Genomic DNA, 25380 nt, shown 5'->3' with positions numbered 1-25380 from the left:
AAGCCCATTCATTCTCAGCAGCACATTTCATGGCATGACACTTTACTTATGGACTCTAAAACACTGTTTTAAACTGTAATCCATGAAGTTAAAACAACTGTCATCTTCCTCATGTCTGACCAGAACAATCAACTGCCCTATGCTTTCCAAACATGCTTTTTTAAGTGAAGGTCTTAGCTAAAATAAGCATAAGAAATGTAATTAATTATAATAAAGAAAAAAACCCAGACAATCAAGGCACACAAACTTTCCACTCCCCACCAAAGCACCATTCAATCCTCCAAAATCCTTTCCCCTGAAGAGAAGCAGCAATAAGTTCCATTTGAAAACAGTTTACTAGGATAGCCTACCGATAGCACAAACAGCATTTTGAAATACTTACTGAATGTTTTTCCTGCTGGCCCATAACTCCATGGTTAGCTGGGATTGCTAGTGGTTTCATAATGAAGAAGCATATGCTGAACTGAATTTACACATCATGGACCAATCTCTCATGGATGGCAAGTCACTCTCTACAGCATTAAATTAAAAAGGGGGGGAAACCCCAGGGAAGGGAAACCAAGCTGCAGTGTAAAGTGTCACTATTGGTGAGCTTAAAAAAATCTTCACACTTGTAGTACCGAAAAGCCATCCAAACGATGGTGTTCGTCTCCATTTTTATAGCCCTGAAACTCTAAGCATCTTAGGTTATCACAAGCCTGGTGAAACGTTACACGTCTAACAGTCTTCCACAAAAACAAGACCTTTTCTGAGATTGAGAACAAGAGAGAAAAGAAAAAGAAGGGGAAAGAAAAAAGCTAAAATGGCTGACTGCACACAGACTCCCCTTAAAAAGGCTTAATACAGTATTATATTAGTCAGGATGGTGTAAGAACCAGCCTCTAGCATTCAGTCAAGCATTGTTAATACTCTTGTTTCATTTGCAATCACACACAGACCCCCTCCAACCAAGAAGAAGCGGGAGAGGAGGGGAAAAGGGACAGAAAGAAGGGAGAGAAGGAGAGAGCGAGAGAGCGTGAGAGAGAGAGAGAGAGAGAGAGAGAGAGAGAGAGAGAGAGAGAGAGAGAGAGAGAGAGAGAGAGAGAAGAGAATCAGGGCAGAGCGTGTGAACAGGGACCGACCTCCTCCCTGGCTGCTAATGATGCTGACAGTGGTGACCAGTGATCTCTGTTCCACTCAACTAACCAAGTTTGCACAATTAATCTTAGCAGCATGACATTGATGGACATTTAATTTAATGATGTCTGTCCCTCACTTTCAATGCAAGCACGTCTACTATCAAGAGAGTCACTAACAGAAACACGACACATGCACACACAGAATCATGAGTCGGGATGCAACACACCAATATAATTACATTATTGTGCTTACTTTGGAGGACCATGGCTGCAGGCAGTTGGCATAGCAACGCACAAGGAAAGCCATTTCCTGGGTAGAGAGAAAGCTTCCTTTTCTAAATAAAAAAATTCCTCTTAGGAAACAAACGGCATTGCTGCTTCCTGCAGAAAGCAAGACACTGTAGTCTCTCTCTTAACCTGCACAGGCACACACTCAATGCAGTTCTAGTGATGTAAGTGGATTTCTCTCGCACCCTCCCTCTCCCTATATACACTGAAATATTCAGCTCAAATGGTAGACATTCCTTGAGGCTCGCCCACCCGGCCACCGCCCCCCACCCACCCACCCAACATGCACACTTAACCATTTCACTCATTAAGGTAGAGATGGACAATTTAGATAAAGGAACAAGCTCTTGCCTGTATTATATCAGCTTCTGGAGGTTAAGCAAGTCCCAGAGGGATGGAATCCATTGATTGCTGACTCCAAATAATATCACTGGAGACAGGGTGGGAATAAGGAGCAGGGACTTACTTGAACAGCTTTGAACTAAAATATGATTTTCCCTCACCAAGGTGAAAGATAAAGAAATGGATTTGACAACACCTCTCCCCTCCCCACCCTCCAAATATCTCGCTATACCACTGAAAACAAATATTAACTAGATATTTAGAAAATGCACATTTGACAATCTTTGCATGGTTTGGGGAGACATGTGCCTCCTCAAAAAGCAAAAAAGAAGGGGGAGGGGGAAGAGAAACTCATTTTCCACAAGCATCAATTAATATACATTTTAATATGCATTAGTGAGAACAGGATAAAACATACACTACCCTATTTTTTTTTAACCTACCTGATTTCTACATAATTCACAATTTAAAAAAATTAACATAGTTTACTGCTATTCCAGCATACACTGCTATCTCACCTGGATAAATATAGAATACGATGCATTTAAAAGGGTTTTTTCAATTCCTTTGAAATTTTGCCCTATTGAGGGGAAACAAAGTATTCATAATACAAAATAATGGATACTCCAGAGAACACTATAACTAGCTTTTAAATGACCAGGTTTTGCCAACCCTCTTGACTTTGATTTTTGCAGTTCACTAGAAACTAGAATTCCTTTGGAGTTAGGAAGCCAAATTCTAATCCAGGTTTTTCCATTTACCACCTGTATGACCTTGGACAAGTCATTTAGTTTCTGGGAGGTTTAGTTTCTTCATCTATAAAGTAAGGGGCTGGACTAGATGATCTCTAAGGCTCCTTTTGGCTCAGAATCTATAATGCTATGAACTCAAATTTGGGCTTTACCCTCCTTATAAAGACTGTTAATTGATCAGAATGCCCCTCAAAAAGCTAAGTAGTTTATTATTAAATATCTACTTTAACACTGTGATTGATACTATGGAGTAAAAATTAGTATATATCTGAGTCTTTATCCTTAAAGAGTTTACAGTCTTGTGGGAAAGGAAATCGAATGAATGGATTTGAATTCAACTCTGGCTGCTTTGTCTAAGCAAGTTTATTGATCCAAATGGGAGAGTATCGAAGTCTTCATCTCTTAATTCCAATTTTGCAAATCTGATATATACTGGTCATCAAACATGATGCTTATCTTATGCTTATGACATGCCTCTTTTTATAAAAGACAATCTAGAGAGTCAAATAGTTGCAAATCCTGACAGATGACACAATTCAAAATACACACATCCATCCATCAACTACTCCCAACCCTGGCTCTATTCTAGTGACTGACTGAGGGGAGACCCTCGCTTGTCACTGATAAGTCACAAAATAATACCCAAATAAGCAACTAAAACATAATGGTAAACAATGCAAAATCATGTATAATTAATTACAATGGAGAAAAAAAATCTAACAAAACATACATTAATATTTTAAGAGAGCCACATGTTAACTTTTTAACAGAAGGGGGGGAAGCATTTTATATACCTGAATTTGGAAATTTTACATTCTGGCAAATTTTGACAAAAATAACAAAAAACTCTTTAACAATATAATTCTGCAAAGATATAGTGCTATTTATTCCAAATATATAAGAAAGCTACAGTTTCTGTTAGTGATTTTCCCGAGTATATAATAATAATATTCTTACAGACATATTTGCCCTCATAATGTTAGTTCTCCACTTAAAGCCAGCAGTTTTTTTAATTACTATGAAACTGAAAGAAATGGCCTACTCTCCTCAGTAATTATTAATCATATTTAGCACTTATATAGTGATTCATCCATAGATCTCAAAGTGTTTTTACAAACATTTAATTAAGCCTCCTCAAAATCCCCAGGGAAGCAAGGAACTATTATATCCATCTTTCATGAAGAAAATAATGTATACAGAAGAAAAGCAAATTGTGTACAAAAATAGGGGATAAAGCCTGGACCTATGGTTTCATTAGTATAAGGAGCTACCAGGTTAGGATACTCCAGGTACCTTCTCTATGTCTTAGAGAAGGCATTCCTAACCTAGGGTGCATTAACTTAAAAAAAAATGAGTACTGTATTTCAATATACTGATTACCTTTGAAATGCTATGAATTTTATTTTATGCATATATAAGATTATTCTGATGATGAGGCCATAGGCTTCACCAAACTGCCAAAGGGGTCCATGACAAAAACAAAAACAAAAAGGTTTGTCTGTCTTTGTGTAAATTAATTAGTTCTAGAGTACTAAGGTAAAGCAGAATGTAAACCCTGTTTCAGGCTCCATCCACTAAGTCATACTTCCTCTAAACATAAAATAATATCAGGTGCAACTCTCTGGATACCAAAACAGGGACAGGGAGGAAAGCAAGCTGAGAAAATTCTCTCTACTAATGTGGGTTTGTACTTTCTCAGAGAATTGTCCAGAGCACTGAACTGTTCATTGACTCATCTGAAAGATTACACAACCAGTATGTATCAGAAGGGACTTGAACCCCAAGTCTTTCTAATTCTAAGACTAGTTCTCTATACACTAGACCATGTTGCATCTCAGTTTAAAACAGAATTTAGGCTTTATGATATCAGTTCCTTCCTCACCTCTCTTTAGATTGATTTCCTTTATTTTTCCACAGTAACCAGTCTGGTAACTAATTTACAGTTAGATTTATTCAACTTTCCAAAAATTACAACACTAGACTATTTTCTAAAATACCATATGTAACTACAATTAATGTTTCATTAGTACATGACATACAAACCCATAAATTAGATGAGGTAAGTTCAAAGTTTGCCTCCTTTCTATATGAAGTGAAACCAAGGTAGGGGGGACTAGACTTCTTTAGAAAAGCAATGCCTTACCTCTCAGTAATACTAGAACAATAGACATCTATGTAGTACAATAAGATTTAAAAATAAAAACTCTTTATTCACAGCAGCCCTGAAAAATAGGAAGTTATGTATAGTTTTGACATGAGAAAATCAAGATTCGAAAGTTACATGACTTGCTTGTAGCCCACCCAGTTGGTATATATCAGCATCCAGAATCATCTCTATATTTCACAACACCAAGACTACTATGTCTCTAGACTGGTCCCAGTGGCCTTCCCAGAGAGCCTTAAAAATACTACTGTTTTGTTTTAGCCTCAGCTCAGTGCCAATCAGCACCTATAAGCCATAATTGGGAAATATTTTTAAATAAATTTTAAAAAATAAAAGAGCAAAGATAATAGTAATTTGTGATTTCCCAAGTCAATATGACATGGAAAATTAATATTGAATTATGAAAGCATTTTTATCCTTAGGGCCCCCTCTTTTCCCCTCAGGGCCATAATGAAACAGTCTAATTCTAGCCTGAGATAACCCCTCAGTTTCTCCCCCAAGTCTATCAAAATGGGTAGGCACTTTGGTCTCAGTTAAGGATAAAAGGATTAATGATGAGGTTGAGCAGGAATGATGAACCCTGATTAAGGGAAGACAGCAAGTTCCAGCTGCCATGTTGGCCACCAGGTGGCTGATTATTTTGGCAACTTCATGGTTAAGCAAAGATATTCTCTTTTTGTGATGAAGTGATGAGGAAAGAGTTGAAATTCCTAAGTCCACCTCCTCAGTGGCTAGTTACTCATCAGAGATGTTTTGGGATATAGAAGGAAGGGACTGGGTGATGGACTCAGAAGTGGAATAGAAATCTTAACTAGATAGGGAAGTATTGTGTTTTGTTTTTGCCCTGCCAGGTTGTAGAGACAGTCAACTGATCAAGTTAGGTTGTCTTGGCCAGTCAATTAATAAATAATGTTTAAATGAAGAAATACTGCATCTGAAGAATTTAAATTGTTATAATGAGGCTTGCACAGATCATTCTTGTTTGAGTTTGACACCAGTTGACTAAGTTATTCAGAATAAGTTATTAGAATAAAAAATAAATTCCACGAGTTGCCTATCTGAATAGACTTAACCTCTGTTTCAGAAAGATTGAGAAAAAAAAGCAGAGCAAAACAAAAAAAAACAAGTAAATGAAAACAATAAGCACCACAACAATGGACTCTATTAAGATTAAAAACAAAATATAAACTTGAAGATCACACAACATATTTCTCATAGTGAAAGATGGTTCACTTCATCTATGACAGATTCTTTGCCTGCCTTAGAAAATCAGTGATTGAGTATTGGATTCTTGGAGATTAGGTAGGCTGGGTCCTAGTCTTACTTTTACCATGAACTTATTCTGTGAGCCTAGGAAAATTACTGAATTTTTCCAAGTCTCAAAGTCCAGATTTTAAAATACTGGCATTATAAAAGATAAAAGAGAGGCCAGTGTATACTGGAGAGAGAGCTGTCCCCAGCATCAGGAAAATCAAGAATCAATTCTTGCCTCTGAAATATAGCAATTGTGTAATCCCAGGCAAGTTACCCATATTCTCAGTGCTATTGGTATAATTTACTAAAACTTTTAGTTGCAAAAAATACATCAATCTGCATTGGCAGAAAGCATTTTCTCAACTCCAGACTTATTGATTATCACTATATCAAAGAAATTACAGTGCCAGTCTCCAACCCAGTAGATCTTAACCCATGGTCCATATTCCAGGAAGTGATTTCAAAATCTAGTCAGTCAATAAATTAACATTTATTAACCATCGTTATTAGCCATGTAGCAGGCATTGGGCTGAGCAATGGAGATACAAAAAGGAGGAGAAAAATAATCCCTGACCTCAAGGAGTTTACTATTTAAAGGTCATAATCTTGGACGGAAAAAAAATTCCAAAAATTCACTAGACCAGTGTGGTATTGCTAGTACTTGTGATACTGTGACCGAGAGAAAACACAGGTATTTTGAAATACTGCTCAAGATTTCTTAAATTATTGTTTACAATCATAATTACTTCAAAATTTCTGTTGTCATTATTATTTTTTTTGTTGTTGTTATTATTATTGTTAGATAGACCATAGGATTATAGGTTTAGCCTTCTTGTCTATATATTGTATTTCAATATGACTTGGTTTTATCATCATATTACATATTTTGATATTCATTTAAAAACACTATTTTTGAAAAGGGATCCTGAAGCATGACATCACGGATATTACCATCATGCTAATTAAGTATTCTTTTAGGTCTAGAATTTTATGCTTTTATCATCTCTAAATGTTAGCTATCATAACTTGAAAAAATAGGAAAACAAATATTTATGCATAATAGTAAATGAGTAGAATATAGAATCTGTAAATAAGATGGGAAGAATAGACATTGGCTATGACTGTAAAAATAAAATTGGTGAGTTATAAAATTAAATATTTTGATGGAAAAACTCTAGACCTGAGAGAGTCTCTGAGAGTGTGTCTCTGGCCAACTGCTAGAGACCAACTCCCAAATGCCAGGGAATAATTGACACAGAAAAACAGTTATAACTGTCAACATCTGAAATCAACATGCTCTCTCAACTCTGCTTCAAACTCTAGTTCTTTCTCAAGCCAGCACTCTACTTTTTATCCTTAAAATAATAAAACAATATTTATTTTCTAATATCATCCTTACATGACACAAGAAAGTCTCTTGTGTGCTAGGTGAAGCACCTCAACAAGAAACATCAGAAGCTGCCTGAGATATATCCCAAAGCCAAACAGGGGAGATGCTCTAAAGTTAGGTCCAGAAACATCCTTCCTTTTCTTATCTTCTCTAAAGATACATAATGAATCAATTTTTCACAAAGATATGAGTTACTTTCTATATAATGTAAATTTGTGAATGCCACAAACACAAAAATTCTACTCATTTTCTCATCCAATTTTCCTAGGATCTTTCTTCAATTTAGAGATTGTCAAAATGAATATAAAGACAATTAAGCATTATTTTCATTGCTTGTATACATTTCAGCCTCTTGATATATTTGCTCATGTCTATATACTTTCCTTAAAAAAAAATTTGACAAGAGAATTATAAAAGACAGCACTAAATTTGAAGCCAAAGCCTTAGGTTCGAATCTTTCTGATCTCTCTGAATTTGGACAAATCTTTTTTTGCCTCTCAGGTTTATAACGTGTAAAATTAAGGTAATCAGATCTGTATTTGTTTCCTCACAAAGTTATCAAATATAGTTAATGTATGTAAATAATAAAGCACTACATAAATCCAAGCTATAAACACCCTTTGGAGGGACAGGTGGCAAGAAGCCTATGATACTATTATACAAGCACACATAAATTAATAAATCCACTGAGAGTAGAGCTTCCTTTAATCACCACGAGCACCAAAGGCATTTGTGGAAAATTTAGATTTCCCTCAGTTTTGGGTCATGGGTAACAACAGTCCAGAAGGCAGAAGGGGTATTGCCTCTAATAGGTGATTCAATTCTACCTTATGAAAAGACTACTCTTCCAGGAGCTCACTCAGTCAGGAAAGAGAAAGGGTGTACCTTCACATCATGTGTTATTATCTCCATACAAAAAATCATATACCCAAAAAGGAGAAAGGAATAGAAAATTGCAACCCATGTCTCCAAAGACAAAGGGGAAACAACTTATCTAAATTCAATATAAATACGCTAGAATAAATTACTGTTATTTCTAACTCTTTTAAGGAGGTTGGAGACAAAGTATGACAGTAAAACATGTTCTCAAGGAGCACCTAGCTGGCTTGCCAGGCATAGAGTTAGGAGGTCCTGGGTTCAAATCTGTCCTTAGACATTTCCTAGCCATGTGGTGTTGTATGTTATTTAACCCTATTGCCTAGCCCTTACTGCTCTTCTGCCTTGGAACCAATACACAATATTAATTCTAAGAAAGAAGGTAATGGTTTAAAAACTATATTCTCTATATTAAAATTAATATAACCTAATACCATACCTAATTTAATATTTTTTAGAATCTCCCATAGGTCCCAGGCACCAGATAACAACTTTTAAGTTATTTAGAATATTACTAAGAAAGTATGAGGTGAAGAGACAGGATTGAAAGCCACAGCTGGTAAAATACAGCACCTATCTAGCTAAATGGAAATACTCATCTGACCCTAAACAATTATTGTTACCCATCACCATGAAATTATAGGGTTATCTATCTACATATAAGCTCTGACTTTGCAAAATCATTAAACAGGACATAAGACATCTAACAGGGTCCCTATAGGACAATGAGAATAAACTTAGTATATGGATTTTTTTTAACTAAAAAGAATTTATTTATAAAACAGGCATCTTACATCCTCATTGAGCAGGACTTACAAAAACCACATTCCATTTCCTAGCATTTAGCCTAGGAAGCGGTCAAGCTAAATCTTGCCATGCTCAAAGTAACAGAGTAAGCACTCCACTCAATGCTGATGACGAAATACAGATTACTTCACTCCTTCCTCTAGAGGCAATGACTTCACTAGCAAGCTTTCTACCATTATACCTCCAACTTCCGAAAGCACTCACTCACCATTCTATTGCCACTTTAATTATATACAGCCTATCAACAATTCTTCTGTTTTAGTTTTATTTATCTCATATATAGTTATTCCACATTTGGGGCATATATGTTATCTGCCAGTTAAATCAGAAACTATTTCAAAAGGCTGGGACAATGTATAGCATAATTTCAACGACCTATTTCAAATATACATATTTCCAAAGTTTTAAACAAGTCAGCTGGAGTTTACTATTTACATGACAAAAACATTCTTGATCAAAATCTTATTAAAAAGTACTCTATAATTTCCTGCTCTACTTGAAGTATACTGCACAGTCCCACTCTTTGGGGAATAAGTTATAAAAAAAATAAAAGCCACAGCTCCTATTTTGTTTATGACTACTATAACAGGGAGAATGATCTTTATAACTGGAAAAAGTAGAACAGATATTCTTCATTGGAAACTGAAGTTAAAAATCATAAGTGGATAACATGGGAACACAAAGCAATGTAAATAAGGTTGACTCCATGGGTAAATCAACTATATTTCAAAATTATTAGCAAAAATATAGATGTGATCACAGGGAAATGATTCAGAAGTCCTGTAGATTGGGGAAAATACTATACTGGAATTCACAGAATCATGGGATTTAGAGTTGAAATAAAATTTAGAAAGTATCTAATCCAAAATATCCATATTGTTTGTTCCAGAGATTCCACAACTGGTAATAAATCTTAAATAGCTTCAAGAAAGAAAAGTCCCATACACAATAAAATATTGTTGGTAATGGTGATATAAATGTAATATTATACATAATGAATATGAAAGAGTTTGAAAGGCTTATATGAACTTAGGAACAATAAGAGAACCATTAAAACTACATCTGATTCCAATAAAGTAAATGGAAGGCAAAAAAAAGGGGAAGATTTATTATTTATTATCATCATCAAGATAGACTTGGTACAAGTAATGAGAAAATGTACCTCACACGCTAACATAAATGAGGGGTGTAGAACATTGTATATCTTGTCAGATTTACCAATCAGGACACTAAGGCATAGTTGGTGGAGTTGTGAATTTATCCAACCATTCTGGAGGGTAATTTTGGAACTATGCTCAAGAAATAACAGTGCATAATCTCTGATCCATTAATACCACTACCAGGTCTGTATCCCAAAGAGATTTATTTTTTTTAAAGAAAAGGGAAAGGACTTTTACACACACACACACACACACACACACACACACACACACACACACACACACACACACGAAATAAAGAAAAATATTTATATCAGTCCTTTTTGTTGTGGCAAGTGGCAAGGAATTGGAAATTATGGGGTTTTCCATCAATTGGAGAATGGCTGAACAAATTGTCGTATATGATGGTAATGGAATACTATTGTGTATTGTGCTATAAGAAATAATGAACAAGATGATTCCAGAAAGAGCTAGAAAGACCTGATGCAGAGTGAAATAAGCAGAACCAAAAGCAATATTGTGGAGTGAACAATTTTGAAAGATTTAGTTACTCTAAGCAATACATTATTAATCCAGGATATTTCTGAAGAACTTACAACAAAGAATGCTATTCATATCCAGAGAAAGAACTGTTGAAGCAAGAATGCAAATCAAAGCATATGATTTTTCACTTTGTTTTATTTGGGTTTTGGTTTTATGTTTATTCTCCTATAAAAATTAATAATGTAGAAATAAATTTTGCATGATAATACATGTATCAGATCAAGTTGCTTCCCTTCTCTGGGAAGAGGGAGGTAAAGAAGGAAAACAATTTGGATCATATAACTTCAGAAAACTTATGTGGAAAATCGTTATTACATGCAATTGATAAAAAAATAAAATCTGTACAAAGAAGAAAAAAAAGTGGGGAAAGAAATTTATCAATCAGGAAAAGGCTATTCAAGCAAAACTGAAAGTCTTGAGAGTCAAGAGCTGAGGGAGGAGAGAAGTGAACACTACTGACTTGGTCATTAATTAAGTCAGATCCTATCTAGAATATTGTGCCCAAATCCAGGTAACATTCTTAAGATGGTCTGAAAAATTACGGAACAACATAGAGATCTACTGCATAGTTTATAAAAATACAACCCTGGAGGAATGAATGCTTGAAGAAATTAATGAAAGAAAAGACTCGGGAAACATAAGGGATAAGACTTCAGATGCTATGTTAAAAGCTTCTAAACTCTTCCAATAACGAGTAATTAATTCAACCTGTTTTCACTTATCTGGAGTCACCTTTGAGAACAACAGATATTGTAGTAGGATATAAAAATAATGGCACTGGGACTACTGAAAGGTAAAACACTGCTATGTGTTCTTTTATTAGGGTCTTTCTGTTTTTGATATTTTTAAAATCTCTCTCATTTTTAACTGTCACTGGCTGATGCTATCTAGAAAATCCTTCCCAATTCTAATGTACTGATGGCTGGAACCCATAGGGTATTATTGTCATAGCTCCTTAAGCTGTTCAAAAATCTTCTGCTCTTACTCCCAAGTTGTTGTCTCTATTAGGAACTAGGAATATTTTTCAGGAGTACAATATCTAAATAATTTTTTCTTTTCCTTTTTTCTTCTTGTTTTCTTTTAACACCAAAAGTGACTTATACAACGTAGCAATTTGATTATTTGTAGAATTAACTGTTCCTATGAATGACAAAAATCATGAAACCATATTTAAGAAGCCACACCCACAATCTCTTCTTTAATAAATTTGTTTTTTAAAGTTTCAAAATCAGTATGTGGCCATATGTACAATGTCATAGGCTTGTGAATTTATTTTTAATTTTAAAAATTTCATTTAAGCCTTACCTTCCATCTTAGAATTAATACTGTGTATTGGTACCAAGGCAGAAGAGTGGCAAGGACTAGGTATTGGGAGTTAAGTGATTTGCCCAGGGGCAATAGCTGGGAAGTATTTGAACCTAGGACCAACTGGTTGTCAATCCACTGAACCACCTAGCTGCCCATATTGTGAATTTATTTTTAAGGATTCAGATATATTTAACATTTTAAAAACACTTTCAAGGATGGCCACACCCTTTCATACAATTTTCTTTCTAAAGGGATTTTTTTTTAAAACCCTTACCTTCCATCTTGGAGTCAATATTGTGTATTGGCTCCAAGGCAAAAGAGTGGTAAGGGCTAGGCAATGGGGGTCAAGTGACTTACCCAGGGTCACACAGCTGGGAAGTGTCTGAGGCCAGATTTGAACCAAGGACCTCCCATCTCTAGGCCTGGCTCTCAATCCACTGAGCTACCCAGCTGCCCCCTCTAAAGGGTTTTTTTAAAGGTCATCTAAAAAGTAATGGAAAAAAAATTTTTAATAGGGTTTTTCCACCTCTAGGTACTATGACTAATGTTAAAGACATTCTGATTTATATTAAGCATCATTCTTCAAAGTTTCTCCTTCAATAATCTGTAATATTTTGGTTAAGGATACATCCTCCACTTAGCAACCAAATTTAAAATCGTGGAAGCCTTTCCTAATCCTCCAAATTTTAATGTCTTCCCATGATATTATCTCCAACTTATTATTTCAATATCTTGTGAGTGTGGAGTTTTCTGCAGGTTGATTCCCTCATTAGACTGTGAGCTCCTTGAGAGCAGGAACTGTTATGTTTTACTAATTTTGTTTTTATCTTTCTTTGTCTCCAAAACACTTAGCACAATGTCTAGCATACAGCAAACACAAATGCAAGAAGGTTAAAGACTATCATCTAGATTTTTACATTATCAGTTGTTCAATAAAAATGTCTACTCTACTATATTATGTTCCAAAGCCACACTGAAGAGAGGAAGAATAGAGGAAGAGAAAAGGAAACAATTATTAACGATCTACTATGTGCCAGATACTGTGCAAAGTGCTTTACAAATATTATCTTATTTCAGCCTCACAAATGTGGCACAGGTGCTATTATGATCCCCATTTTAGCATTAAAGAAACTGAGCCAAACAGAGGTTAAATTACTTGCCCAGTATATACATGTCTGCAGCCAGATTTGAACTCCGGTTTTCCTGACTCAAGATCCAGTACTCTATAACCGAGCCACCTGGCTGTCCTCAAAATCTCAATAATGCCTGCCCAAATCAGCAAAAAAATGGGAGAAAAATCATTACAAGTAGATCACCAGCCAGAGATACAACATGATATAATATGTGAACATCCTGGCACAAAGGGAATCATAAGATCTGTATTCAAGTAGCGGTTCTGTATGACTTATTACCTAAGTTATTACAGGCAAGTCCCTATTGCCTCTTTAGATGGCAGTAACAGATTTAAATATAGGTCACCTAGCCCAACAATTTCATTTTCTAGATGAATAAACTAAAGCCCTGAGAGGAGAGGCAATCTGAAAAACCAGCATTCTTTTCACTACACGCCACTCTTTCCGATACCCAAACGTACAATAGCTAGCTTCACAAAGTTGATGTGAGAAGAGTGTCCTATAGATCTTCAAGTGATACATAAATGGGCAATATTGTTGATGAAGTCATAACTGAAAAGAATAATGGTTGAGAAATTAGAACAGGTTTAAGGACTGACTTTCTAAGAGTAAATTGAGGAAAGTAGTTAATCTCTCAGATACTTTTCCCCCCATCTTTAATATGGGATGATTTCTCAGGACTGTTATAGAAAATGGGGAAATAAACAGGAAATCACTTTCAAAAATACAAAGCACTATACATACAATGATAATAGTATTACTAAAGTACCTTGTAGGGTGGAGCCAGAGTATAGCATAGCATAACTGCTTTGCACACAGTATCAATCTAATATAGGGTTGCTGACTGAGATCTGAGGCAACTTGGATAGAATATTAGACATGGAGCACAAAACAGAGTTCAAGTCCAATCTTAAACATTTACTACCTGTATTACCTGGGAAACGTGACTTAACCGCTATTTGACTCAGTTTCTCCATCTGTATAAAAAAAAATCCTACTTCCCAGGGTTGCTGTAAGGATCAAATGAGGCATTTGTAAAAGCACTTTGCAAGCAAACTTTAAAGTGCCATTTAACTGCAAGCTATTATTATTATTGCTATTATTACTCACATGAATTATCCTCTCACTTTTCTTCTTGAAGATAACAGTATTCCTCATGGCCTCTTTAAAAATCTTACAGCATTTCTTCAGTCCTCAATATTTCAGTGACAGGTTTTAGGGAGAGCTCTGAACAGTACTTCACTCACATTCTCAAAAGAATGAAGTCTACGAAGTATCTGCCATTTTGTTCTGGAGTTTTGCTTTTCTCCATTTCTGTGACAGCAGCCATGACCTCCCCAGCAATTTGGGCAAAAGTCAACTTAATCCCATTTCATAGGTTTGTAATACTAGGCTGGAATCAGACCAAGGGTGGCTATGTCTGCAGAACTTACACTCTGTAGTAAGAATGGAATCTCCTAATCCTCTCACAAGTTCAGCCAAGGCCAGTGGAAGGCAGGGAACCTGGTATTTCTTCTGAGTCTGCTGCAGTTGAGATTGGCCATTGCTGTCCTTTGTGGATGAAAATGGTGCAATAAGAAAGGGATCTTGATGAATTATCAGAGGATTATTCTGCCACTAGCTACCTAGAGGACTTACCATCTAGGTCTCAGTCTCACTTTCCTTATCTGTAAGATGAGAAGACTGACCAGATTTAGCTAGGCCTTAGCTAACTCTAATCATTCTAAGACTGATCATCCTATGACTCTCAGAAAGAGATAGCAAAAATACTGTCAATCTTTTACTAGTGGAGAAATAGAGACTCAGAAGATTGAATGCCTTGACCTTAATCACCCGGACAACAAATATCTAGAATAAGATTTGAATCCACTACCTAGGAAAATAAAAAAACAAAACAAAAACAAAAACAGCCTCACCATCAAGCATTTGATGACTCTCAACAGTTTATTCTGATATTTAATAGCTTTTAAAGTTAAGAAATGTTTCCTTTGTCCTACCTACATCCTTTCTTCCACGTAGAAAGCAGAATTGTTAAACTACGGTCTAGCAATGAAGGCAGAGAGTAAGGGGAGGTGACCTCTTAAGAAATATGGAATATTTTGGAATTCTTTTTTAATTGGGTCAGATTATTTAAAGTAAATAATCTTCACTAAAAAAAAAATTCTAAGACACACAAATAGAAGGTGATGCAGCATAAATTTGCCTATTTGATTTCCTGTCTTATCTGTCTATAGAATGAATGAATGTGGATAGTTATAATAAAGGCTCCCAGACACTGTCACTTCAATACATGCAAGAACTGCTTGATCTCATATGGCCAAATACATGTTTGATAATAATAAGTTGTATAGGTTTCTTAACTTAATTAACTTTCAAAATTCTCTATAACCATAACTCTTTTACCTACACAAATTTCTACAACCCTTCAACAAGAACCCTTAGCAACTATCATACTGTTTTAACAAGAAATACTCTTCCCTCCAAAGCCATTGCTCATGCTTCTCCCTCCACTTGGAATGTCCCTACCCTATCCTCATGTATCCACCTCAAGTCTCATCTCCTCTGGGACATGTTTCCTGATAATACCAGTGTACACTGAATAGTGTTTTTCCCCCCTTTTCTAAGTCCTTCTACACTTGTCAGTACTATACCTTTTTTTTTAAAACATGTACCAAACATGTACCAAAAAGCAATCTAGAAAGCCTCTTGCAACAGAAGGAATCAGAATCGCAAGCTTCCTGGCTTCAAGTTGTGTACTCTAGCAAGTACACTAAATTGTCTTGAGGCATGAGGTTTTGGGTTAAGTTCTCATGCTGTTATTTATAAATTGTGGGTCTAAATGTAAGTCACCTAACCCAGATGAACCTCATTTTTCTCTTCTATAAAATGGGAATAAGCAAGACCTCCTAGATTTGTCTGCCTCTCATCATCCTTGGGAAGATTGGATGACAGTAAAAATAATAGAATTCCAGAGTAGGGATACCTGGGAATAAACCCACCTCAAACACAGATTACCGTCAAGTCATTTTTACTCTTTACATCTTAATTTCCTTATCTGTAAAAAAGGGAAAATAACAGCAGCTACTTCATAGTGTTGTGTGAAGTTCAAATAAGAAAGCAGTGCTATGAGTACTATATAAATGCCAACTATTACAATATATAAAGAAACAAGGACACACGTAAAACCCAGTGTAATTGCATGTCAGCTATGGGAAGGGGCAGGGGGAGGGGAGGGATGGACAGAAATATGATTCTTGTAATCAAGGAATAATGTTCTAAATTGACTAAATAAATTTTTCAAAAAAAAAAAGAAACAAAACAATATATGAAGAAAGTGTCTCACAAAATATAAATAGCTATGCAAATAGTGGACATTATTATCATTACTATTATTTTAATCATTAATTTCCTTTTATTTTCATGTCTTCTTTCATCCCAAATGTTGTAGGCTTATTTTGGGTAATGATCAAGTTTGATACCCTAAAAATATGAATAATAATGCTAAGTACCTACTAGGCATCCAAATATTAGTAGATTACCTTAACCAATGTTATTAGCCACTAGTAAGATTCATTTAGAAGGCAGTTAGGGTACCCATTTCCCCATGTTCAGTCAAAAAGCAATCTTATTACTGGCTTTTATAAAAAAAAATCATCATTTTTGAAAGGTTACTAAGACAAAACCTGGCGATGATTTTATACCTGACAAAGAATTCTTATTTCATAAAAATATAACTGGGAGATCCTAAATTCTTAGCATTAATAGCCTTAAAAATATCTCAATGGCAAGAGTAAGGTTTCTATACAAGTAAGATGGCAGAGTGGAGAGCAGGCCAGCTTTGAAATCTGGAAGATCCCAATTTGAACTCTGCATCTGATACATACTCTCTGATCATGCACTTGTTAGTCACTTAGTACTGGCTCCTAAAAACCTAAAGACCATGAATTAGACATCAAAAATTCTCTCTTAATGAACTTATATGAAGGGATTCCCACAAACATACACATGTGCACACATACATGTAAACACACACCAAATTCAAGCTTTCCTGCTCTTCCCCAAAAAACAAAAAACTTTGAAAGAGAATTATTTTCTGAATGCTTATCAAAAAGCAATGATTATGCAATGATTATTAAAGAACACAAATGATAAAAATGACTGAGAAATGTTATCAGCTTATTTCATTTGCTTTCCAATTTTAAAGTACTATACAAATAATTATTACTATAAAGTCATCATTAAATTATTCCTTATATTCAACCAAAATGCATGCCACTTTCCCCACTTTCCCCCAAAACATTAACAGGGTTATTAAGCTATAAAAAGAAAAAGTCTAAAGGAAGACAGAATCATGATAAGGTGGTAAGGAAAGAAATCTGAAAATATGCTTTGGAATGAACAGTTTTGGCTTCCATATTTAAGCAAAGGCCAAAGATTTCCTTTTGTTATGGAATGAATAAAAAAGTCAATTCACCCCGGCATAATCCCATGTTTCTAGTGCTATATCTGATAGATGGATAGATAGATTCACATATACTGGTTGTGTGACACTGGGCAAGTCACTTAACTCATTTTCTAGGAGCCACCTTTTAAGGATCTAAGCTATAGAAATGGTGCTGACCTGCATGGATTGTTTTATTTCCATCCTCTATTCCATATATGAAGAAATTGTTTTAAGTCAAAACTGACATGGCTTCCCTTTCCTTTCTCTCAGACAGGACCCATGCAAATCTTGCTGCGGTTTGGTGGTTGGGTCCAAGAAACAAAAGTATTTGAGTATTTACTCTACTGTCAAATTCACAGAATAAGAATATTCACATGCTTAAAGGTGAAATTTACACACAAAATCCACTTCAGCTATACCTCAAACTGACTAGCATTATCCCCAGATTTATCACTTACTCAGCTCTGGTCTTCCTGAGGAACTTGGGACAAAGGGTAATAAAGGAATAAGCAGAGTCCACACAAGATCTCCTAGCAATCGGAGGCACTGTTAAAGACCAACTCCTTGGGTATAAAGGCTACCTAAGTAGAATCTGCATCCCAAAGGGGCTAGAGATAAGCTTAAAATATTAGTTAATAATAATAATAATAATAAGACCAAGTGGTCCCCTCAGAAAAAATATCATCAGGAGTCCAAGTTTCTTCCTACTCAGGCCACCATTCTATTTTAGAACATGTCATAAGATGATGACTGAGAGAAAGAAATCCAAATAAAAGAATGGTAGATAAAATAAAAGGTAAGTTAGCATATTTCTGAAATAAGATTTTAAATACATTTGAGAAATTTCTTCTGTAACCCTAAAATGTCATTTAAGGTCTGAGGCAACAAAATGCAGGCAAGGCCTTTAATTTTATGCCCCCTCCCCTTAAAAAAAAAAAAGCCTAAATTCATTCTCTCTATCTGTCTCTCCTTCTCCATTCCCACAAGTGATCCTCCCAGTATGCCCCATTTTGCTGCCACAGTACTTCTCACTTTTCCCTCAGTCCAACCCTGCTAAGCCATCTCTCTGACATTCCAGCCACCATCATGCCAGCAGCATCACTAAATTCTTTGCGCTCAGAACAGAGGTGAGGAAGAAACTCACATTCTTTACTAATTCCACAACGATTTTAATTGTTACCTTTCAGAGAGACAGTTCAGTAATAAGAAACAGGCTAGCAACTTTGTATAAATTTTGACATTTTTCTTTATGAGATTTTGCATGAACCCAGTCATTACAAAAGAAGCTATGTACCCTGCTTGTGAAATGGATGATACTACCAGCTAAGCAAATGAGATGGTTGCCTCTTAAAGGAGAACTAAGCATTTTAAGGTGAACAACAATTTCATTAATAGAACAAAATGTGCTTGTGATCATAAAGATTTTCAATGTATAATCTCTTTATATACATTTAAAGGAAATAGTCAGATCATTTAAGTAAAAATAACTCAAATTTCCCTCCCTTTAACATAATTCATATCCCCAGCAAGAAATATTATACAACACTTTGTTCTATAAATCCTGAATGTCATCTGGCCAAGAGAAAGAAATTATAAACAAGTCATGCCTTAACTTTTAATTTAAAACAAGAAGGGAAATCGCTTTGAAACCTGAAATTGTCAATTTACCATTTATTCTGAATCTGAAAAAGTTATCTAAAATTAAAAGAAAATATCCCCTTCAAATTGCCCATTTTTGCTTTAATAAAGAATTTGGATATCTCTATTAGCATGGAAATCTGCTAAATCTCATGAAAAAAAAATATACCAAAATTAAGATTAGAGGTCAAAGATAATTTTTTTTTAAAAGATCCCTTCTGTTATGCCTAAGAGCTAAATTTCACTCAATAAAGATTTTTTAAAAACATGTACTGGCACAGAGAACTACCAGTGTTCACAAATTAGAAGCAGGACCAAAACTGGCAGTGATCTTTCTGACAAATAAATTGCCTGAAATATTACATGACTTGCTATACAACACCCTTATTACTTTCAATTTCCAAGTGCAACCAAAAGATGGGTCCAATTATGACATCAATGCAAGCTTTCTTTCCAAGGGGAATGAAAGAACAGTAAATCCCAGTGGACACCCGAGTTCTGCAGCAGGGATGATGTAATATATAAAAATAGACCTCCTCCAACAGAAGCTGAAACTTGGGTAAACAGCACACTGCATATCATTCTGCGCTGCCTTGCATGAATTTGCAGCTAGCTACATGCTGTTAACAGAGAAAGAAAAATCTCCTCCCGCCCCAAATTTTTTTTGTTTGAATTCCTTTAAATACTCTCCTGATTTATATTTCAATTAAGTCATCTCCCATAGCCTAACAAAGCAGAGCAACATAAATACCTTAACATAACAGCAAGGCAGAGACACAGCCCCCCCAAAACCAAGGAGATTAAGCCGACCGCAGCAGCTTTAACCAGCTGTATTTTACCAGAAATTGCAGCACACATGCTACAGTATTGTATATCCACCTATTGTTCAAGGACCTTTCCACAGGGGACCAGGTTTTGAAATGCACATGGTCTAGGTAAAGGAGAATGAGGAAAACTGCCGCTTATGGGTGGAAGAGGGACATGATATCCCTCTTACAAGAATTTGCATCCCAAATAGAATACTTCAGCACTCTTATTTGGAATGCAAGAAACAGTTCCTTCCAAAGCAGTTTTTTGTATGAACGTCCTTTGAATGTCCTCAAACCTCACACTCACACACACACACACTCTTGTATCTCACCTCTACCAATAAAATTTTACTGGTTTGCTGAATATGATGCCACTCATACCATACATATCCACTCACATGTAAATAAGTATCAAATATTTAAACTAAAGATGGAACAGAGTATCATGACTTGCCCAAGATCACACAGCTAATTACTGGAAAAGTCAGGAGTGAAATGCAAGTCCAATGATCTTTCCACTAAACCAAAGTCTCTTTCTGGAAAAATGAATAAAAATAGACCTTGATAAACTGAAGTGTCTTTATGTATCACATGACCAATGTGTATATTTAAATGTATGTTTTTGTCCCAAAAGATAATATTTAGTAAGCACCTACTATCCCTGTATTAAGTCCTGGGAATATGAATGTCAAAACACTGCCTGAAACAAAGAGGTAGCACAGTGCCACACCTAGGGTTGGGAGGTCTGGAGTTAAAATCTAGTCTCAGACACTTCCTAGCTGTGTAACTCTGGGCAAATCATTTAACTCTCATTGTCTAACCCTGACTGCTCTTCCGCATCCGGAACCAATACACGGTGTTGATTCTAAACAGAAGACAAGAGTTTAAAAAAAAAAAGAATTGATTCTAAAACAGAAGATAAGGGTTTTAAATAAAAAATTTAAAAATACAGCCCTTGCCCTCAGGGAGCTTGTGGTCTAATGAAAGAGATTAGAACATGCAAACAACTCTACAAACAAGCTATGAACAAGAAAAAAAAAGAAATAACCAACAAGGTGGAATTTAAGCTAAAACTTTAGAAAGTCCACAAATTAACTGAATATACAATGATTTAGTACAGCTATGTTCTTGAAACTAAGAAATAAATATATAAATCCTTGCTTTTAAGAAGCTTCTATTCTAATGAACAAGTACTACCTACTGGCAAATTAATTTATATGACCTTTAAATTCTAATTATTAGAGCAGGACAATTTTTAAAATAATTTTTATTATAATCTCTTCATTTTATAAATTAGGAAACTAAGTTCTAGAAAGCCTAAATTTCCCAAGGTTACACAGTAAGTTAAGGGGAGGAATGAACTTGAATTCAGGGGTCTTCAATCTTTAGTCTGTCCTTTCTAGTTTCCATTAGAAAGAATAATCATTTCACAGAATCAAATTCAGTAAAAATGAGGGCTCATATTTGTTTGTACCCAGGTTCTCTGACTCTCACCACTATTTTGATGATTTGTGCCATATTTTCCCCATAACCTACCATATCATTGAATTTTTTTTTCAGTATTTAGAGCTGGAAAAGAATTCCTTGAAATTATTTATTGGTAGAATCATAGATTTAGAGGTAGAAGGGACTTAGAAGACATCTAATACAATCTCCTTGTTTTAAAAATGAAGAAACTGAGGTACAGAGACTCTCAATGATTTGTTTGAAGGTTGTCAACACCAGATGCTGAACCCAAGTCCTATGAATCCAAATCCAGTGCTCTTTCCATAATATTGCATGCCATTCCAAAACCCTCAGTCTACAGAAAAGGAAACTGAGATCCAGGGAAATATCAACTTTTGTAAGGTCACACAGGAATTCCAAGTAGCACTCAACTAAAGTCAATCTAATTATCTCTTTTTGTTATTAAAACATTTTCTACTAGCTAGGCATTCTTAGATCAAGATTGCTACACCAAATCAATTAAATTAGGATTGGGGTTGAGTTTAATCTCCAAAGAAAACCTATAGTGGGGAACAGTACCGAGTTCTAATAAGCACTGTTAGGGATTTTAAAGAAGCATCATAAATGGTCCCTCTCTACATGGATTATAAAGCCAATTAAAAGTACAAGAAATAAGTAACAGTATAAGGGAACCAAGCAATGGGATTTGTCTTTTTCATTTATTTGACAATGAAAATCAGAAAGTTATATTATTTAAAGAAGATGGCATTAATATGGGATGAACAGAACTAGTAACTCTTCTTGGAGAAGGGAAAATATGTCAGACACATAAGGTAAAGGAGGAAAGCATACATTACTTAATGGTCAAATTGCATAGTGTTAGGAAAACTGAAGATATGGCTAGGGAAACAGAGAAGATGAAACCAGGTCGTTTAGAATTGAAAAATCAAATAATAAAATAAGAGTAGATAATCCTGGAAAGGTGGTTTAGGTTGAAATAACCACAGCAGTATACATTTAAGTACAGAATCTCCTTTGATACAAGAATCCTACGAGTTTGGTATTATATTATTAACCACATTTCACTTATTAGCATCAATAAGGTGTCCAAGCTCACACAGCAAGAATAGCAAAGCTGGGATGTGGAAGAATTTTCTATGTCAACCTAACAGTTTGGATTTTATTCTGGAGGTAAAGGGTCACTGGTGAGGGTACCATAGATGAAGTACCATGATGATAAAAGAGTTTTTTAAGGAAGAGAAATCTGTAACAGTGTATAAAAAAACTAAGGCGAGCAAAGATTTGAGATGACAAAACCAATTATAATCCTATTGGAGTATTTATTAAGGTATATCTAAGCTAGAGTGATAAGAGCCTATTAAACTAATTATTAAATTTACTGTTATTAAACTTACTATTCATTTTCTTATTTTAACTTATTTTGACTATCTTAATCTTTAGTTAAGTCTATATTTTCATCACCTAAAACTGCCTCTCCTAGACTAAATTGTTCAGTGAATTTGGAATACACTCACACACATCCTACCTATCCTTTTTGCCGAATTTAAGCCCTACCCATTCTTCAAGCCCTAAATCAAAATTCCATTTCTCCCTGAAGTAACCAACTACCCAGTTTCATGTTGTTTGAAAAATGTGACAATGAACTTGATCTCTATTCTCTGAATTCCTAAAATGCTCACTTTTACATACTATTCATTTGATATACTGCATTGTACGACTAGTTAATTTTTTTAATAATAGATTTATATTTAGAAGCAGACTAAATAAATTATTGGATAAAAAGTGGTCTCAAGAGTCAGAAAAACCTGAGTTCAAGGCCCTCTGACACACAGTAGCAATGTGACTCAGAGAAAGTCAGGCAAACATTCATTGTCACAGGCAACTCTCTCCTTAAATATTACAAAACATCTAGTGATAATGGAACTGAGATGGCAATTTATGTCAGAACTGGGATTGGCAATTGCATTAGTATCAGTATGAGTGTTCATACTTGGATGGAAATTGGTGTTCGTATTGGTATTGGTATTAGTACTGGTATTGATAAAAAAAAAAGTTTCCTCACCTGGGAACCCCCTTCCACCAACTAAATCACAGATCTGGACAAAAATAATGGATCATGTCACACACAATATAATATGCCACTTTGAGTGCAGGGGAAAAAACCGCAAGGAATATATTTCTTTAATTATTTCTCTAAACTAGAAATTCAAAAACTATATTCAGTAGATCCTCCACAGGAAGAGAAATGGCATTTCACATCAACAAATGATTCTTTCTTCTAAACACTATGGTTCAGGGGCTGCTTGAACATAGGAGAACAGAAATACTATTAAGTACTATTCACTTTATTCACTGGCACAGTGCTACTCAAAAACCTCCCACCTATACATATTCCATCCAATTGATTCATTTGCTATCTCCAGGGAAAGTTAAGGCAATCATTTATTCACATCTTAGTATGAATTATATCAATCAAATCTATCCCTAGTTGTGATCAGATGCTCTTAGAAACTACAATGGGGGAGTAGTCATGGATGAGAGGGAATTGAAGGGTGTTAGATTATGGGAAGAAAGCAAAAGGGAAAGAAAAACTTAATTTTGACATATTAAGTATATATTTTAAATCATGAAGTAGTAATGCCTGAGTTAGGATCTAAGAAACCATTTGGAAAGCTGCAAACACCAGCACTCTAATTCCCCCTAGTTTCTATAGTAAAAGCAAGACTCCAACAATCTAACTTCTCATTCAAAAAGTATTTGCTGATTTGAACTCAACTGAGTTGAAGAAATGAAGGAAGGAAAAGGGAGGAGCGACGGAAGGACGCAAATACAAATTATAAGTGACTTTCTATTGGAGGAAAAAGCAGATCAAAGTAATCCTGTCCTATGACCTTCCTCCCCTTAAGCTTTTCCATCGCTCTCAGCTTCTTTCAGGCTTTTCTACTCATGAGAACTTCTGAAAAGTATTATATGAATGTCAAAGTCTTCCTTTTAACAATGCATATAGTTAAAGATTTAGTATATACTATAGGAAGTACCATGAGGGATGTCTTTTTTTCTTTTTAGGAGCTAAGCAGAATAAGAAGCAAAAAGACAAAAAAAAAACCACCCCAAAACTTTATTATATTAGACTTGCTGTAACCTCTTCAAAAATGTCCCCAAACTCTGAATACTGAAACCATTTATACAAGGAATTGTCTATTCTGAATCTCTGCATTAATCACCTGTGTTAGCTTATCTTTAGTTACAATTTTCTATAAACCTTCTAGTTCTATACAGATTGACTCCAACCAACAATTAGCTACATACCAACCAAGGATCAACTTTAACTAACCAACATATTAAAACCTCAGTTTGGGCTATTTCCCAGCCTCTATCAGACTTGGGACTATTTCACTATTTTCACTATTTTTATTATGTAGAAAGTTGTCATAAAATAATATCTTCTAAACACCAATTTTAAAAAGCTCTCTTGCTACATCAACATTTCTAATATATTCACCTCAAAACACACTAATTTCATACAAAATGACAATTTCAAATCTTATGTTTTAAAACTTCATCAATAATGTTGTCAGGACATAAATCATCTTCTTCATTAGTAAGTCTCAATATGTGACCATCATATTATGTTTTACAAAACCCAACAAGGGCTTCAGAAGATCAATCAAAGATATTAAACCAAAATTTTTTATGGAGGATGAACCTTTAATAGGCTAAGAATTGAGTTAATAATGTAACTTTTTCTACATGGCAATTTAAAAAGATTTAAAATAAGTTTACATTATTAATTACATCAATTTAGGACACTATGAAAAGACTATTTTCCCCATGACTTCAAACATCTCAAGAGACTTTTCCAAGGCACGTCCACATTTGAATGATAA

At 35.0% G+C, this 25380-nt stretch overlaps 1 protein-coding gene across 16 annotated transcripts in view; it reads right to left on the bottom strand.

Annotated features, from left to right (window-relative positions):
- Positions 1-25380, bottom strand: part of RAPGEF2 (Rap guanine nucleotide exchange factor 2) — a 315781-nt gene that overhangs the window by 109149 nt on the left and 181252 nt on the right. For 2 of the 16 annotated variants that reach the window (XM_007496166.3, XM_007496169.3), the window contains exon 1: positions 1372-1627. The exons of 10 other annotated variants lie outside the window; for them this stretch is intronic. In XM_007496166.3, coding sequence (XP_007496228.1) covers positions 1372-1425 — 54 coding nt within the window. In that variant the 5' untranslated portion in view covers positions 1426-1627. Of the gene's footprint in view, positions 1-382; positions 1644-25380 lie in introns of those variants that run through there. 4 more of the 16 variants (XM_056802829.1, XM_007496165.3, XM_056802828.1 and 1 more) reach the window with 4 other exon arrangements.

The sequence above is a fragment of the Monodelphis domestica genome, chromosome 6, assembly GCF_027887165.1.
Source record: "Monodelphis domestica isolate mMonDom1 chromosome 6, mMonDom1.pri, whole genome shotgun sequence".
Taxonomy (NCBI): Eukaryota; Metazoa; Chordata; class Mammalia; order Didelphimorphia; family Didelphidae; genus Monodelphis; species Monodelphis domestica.
This window is presented reverse-complemented; position numbering and strand designations above follow the sequence as displayed.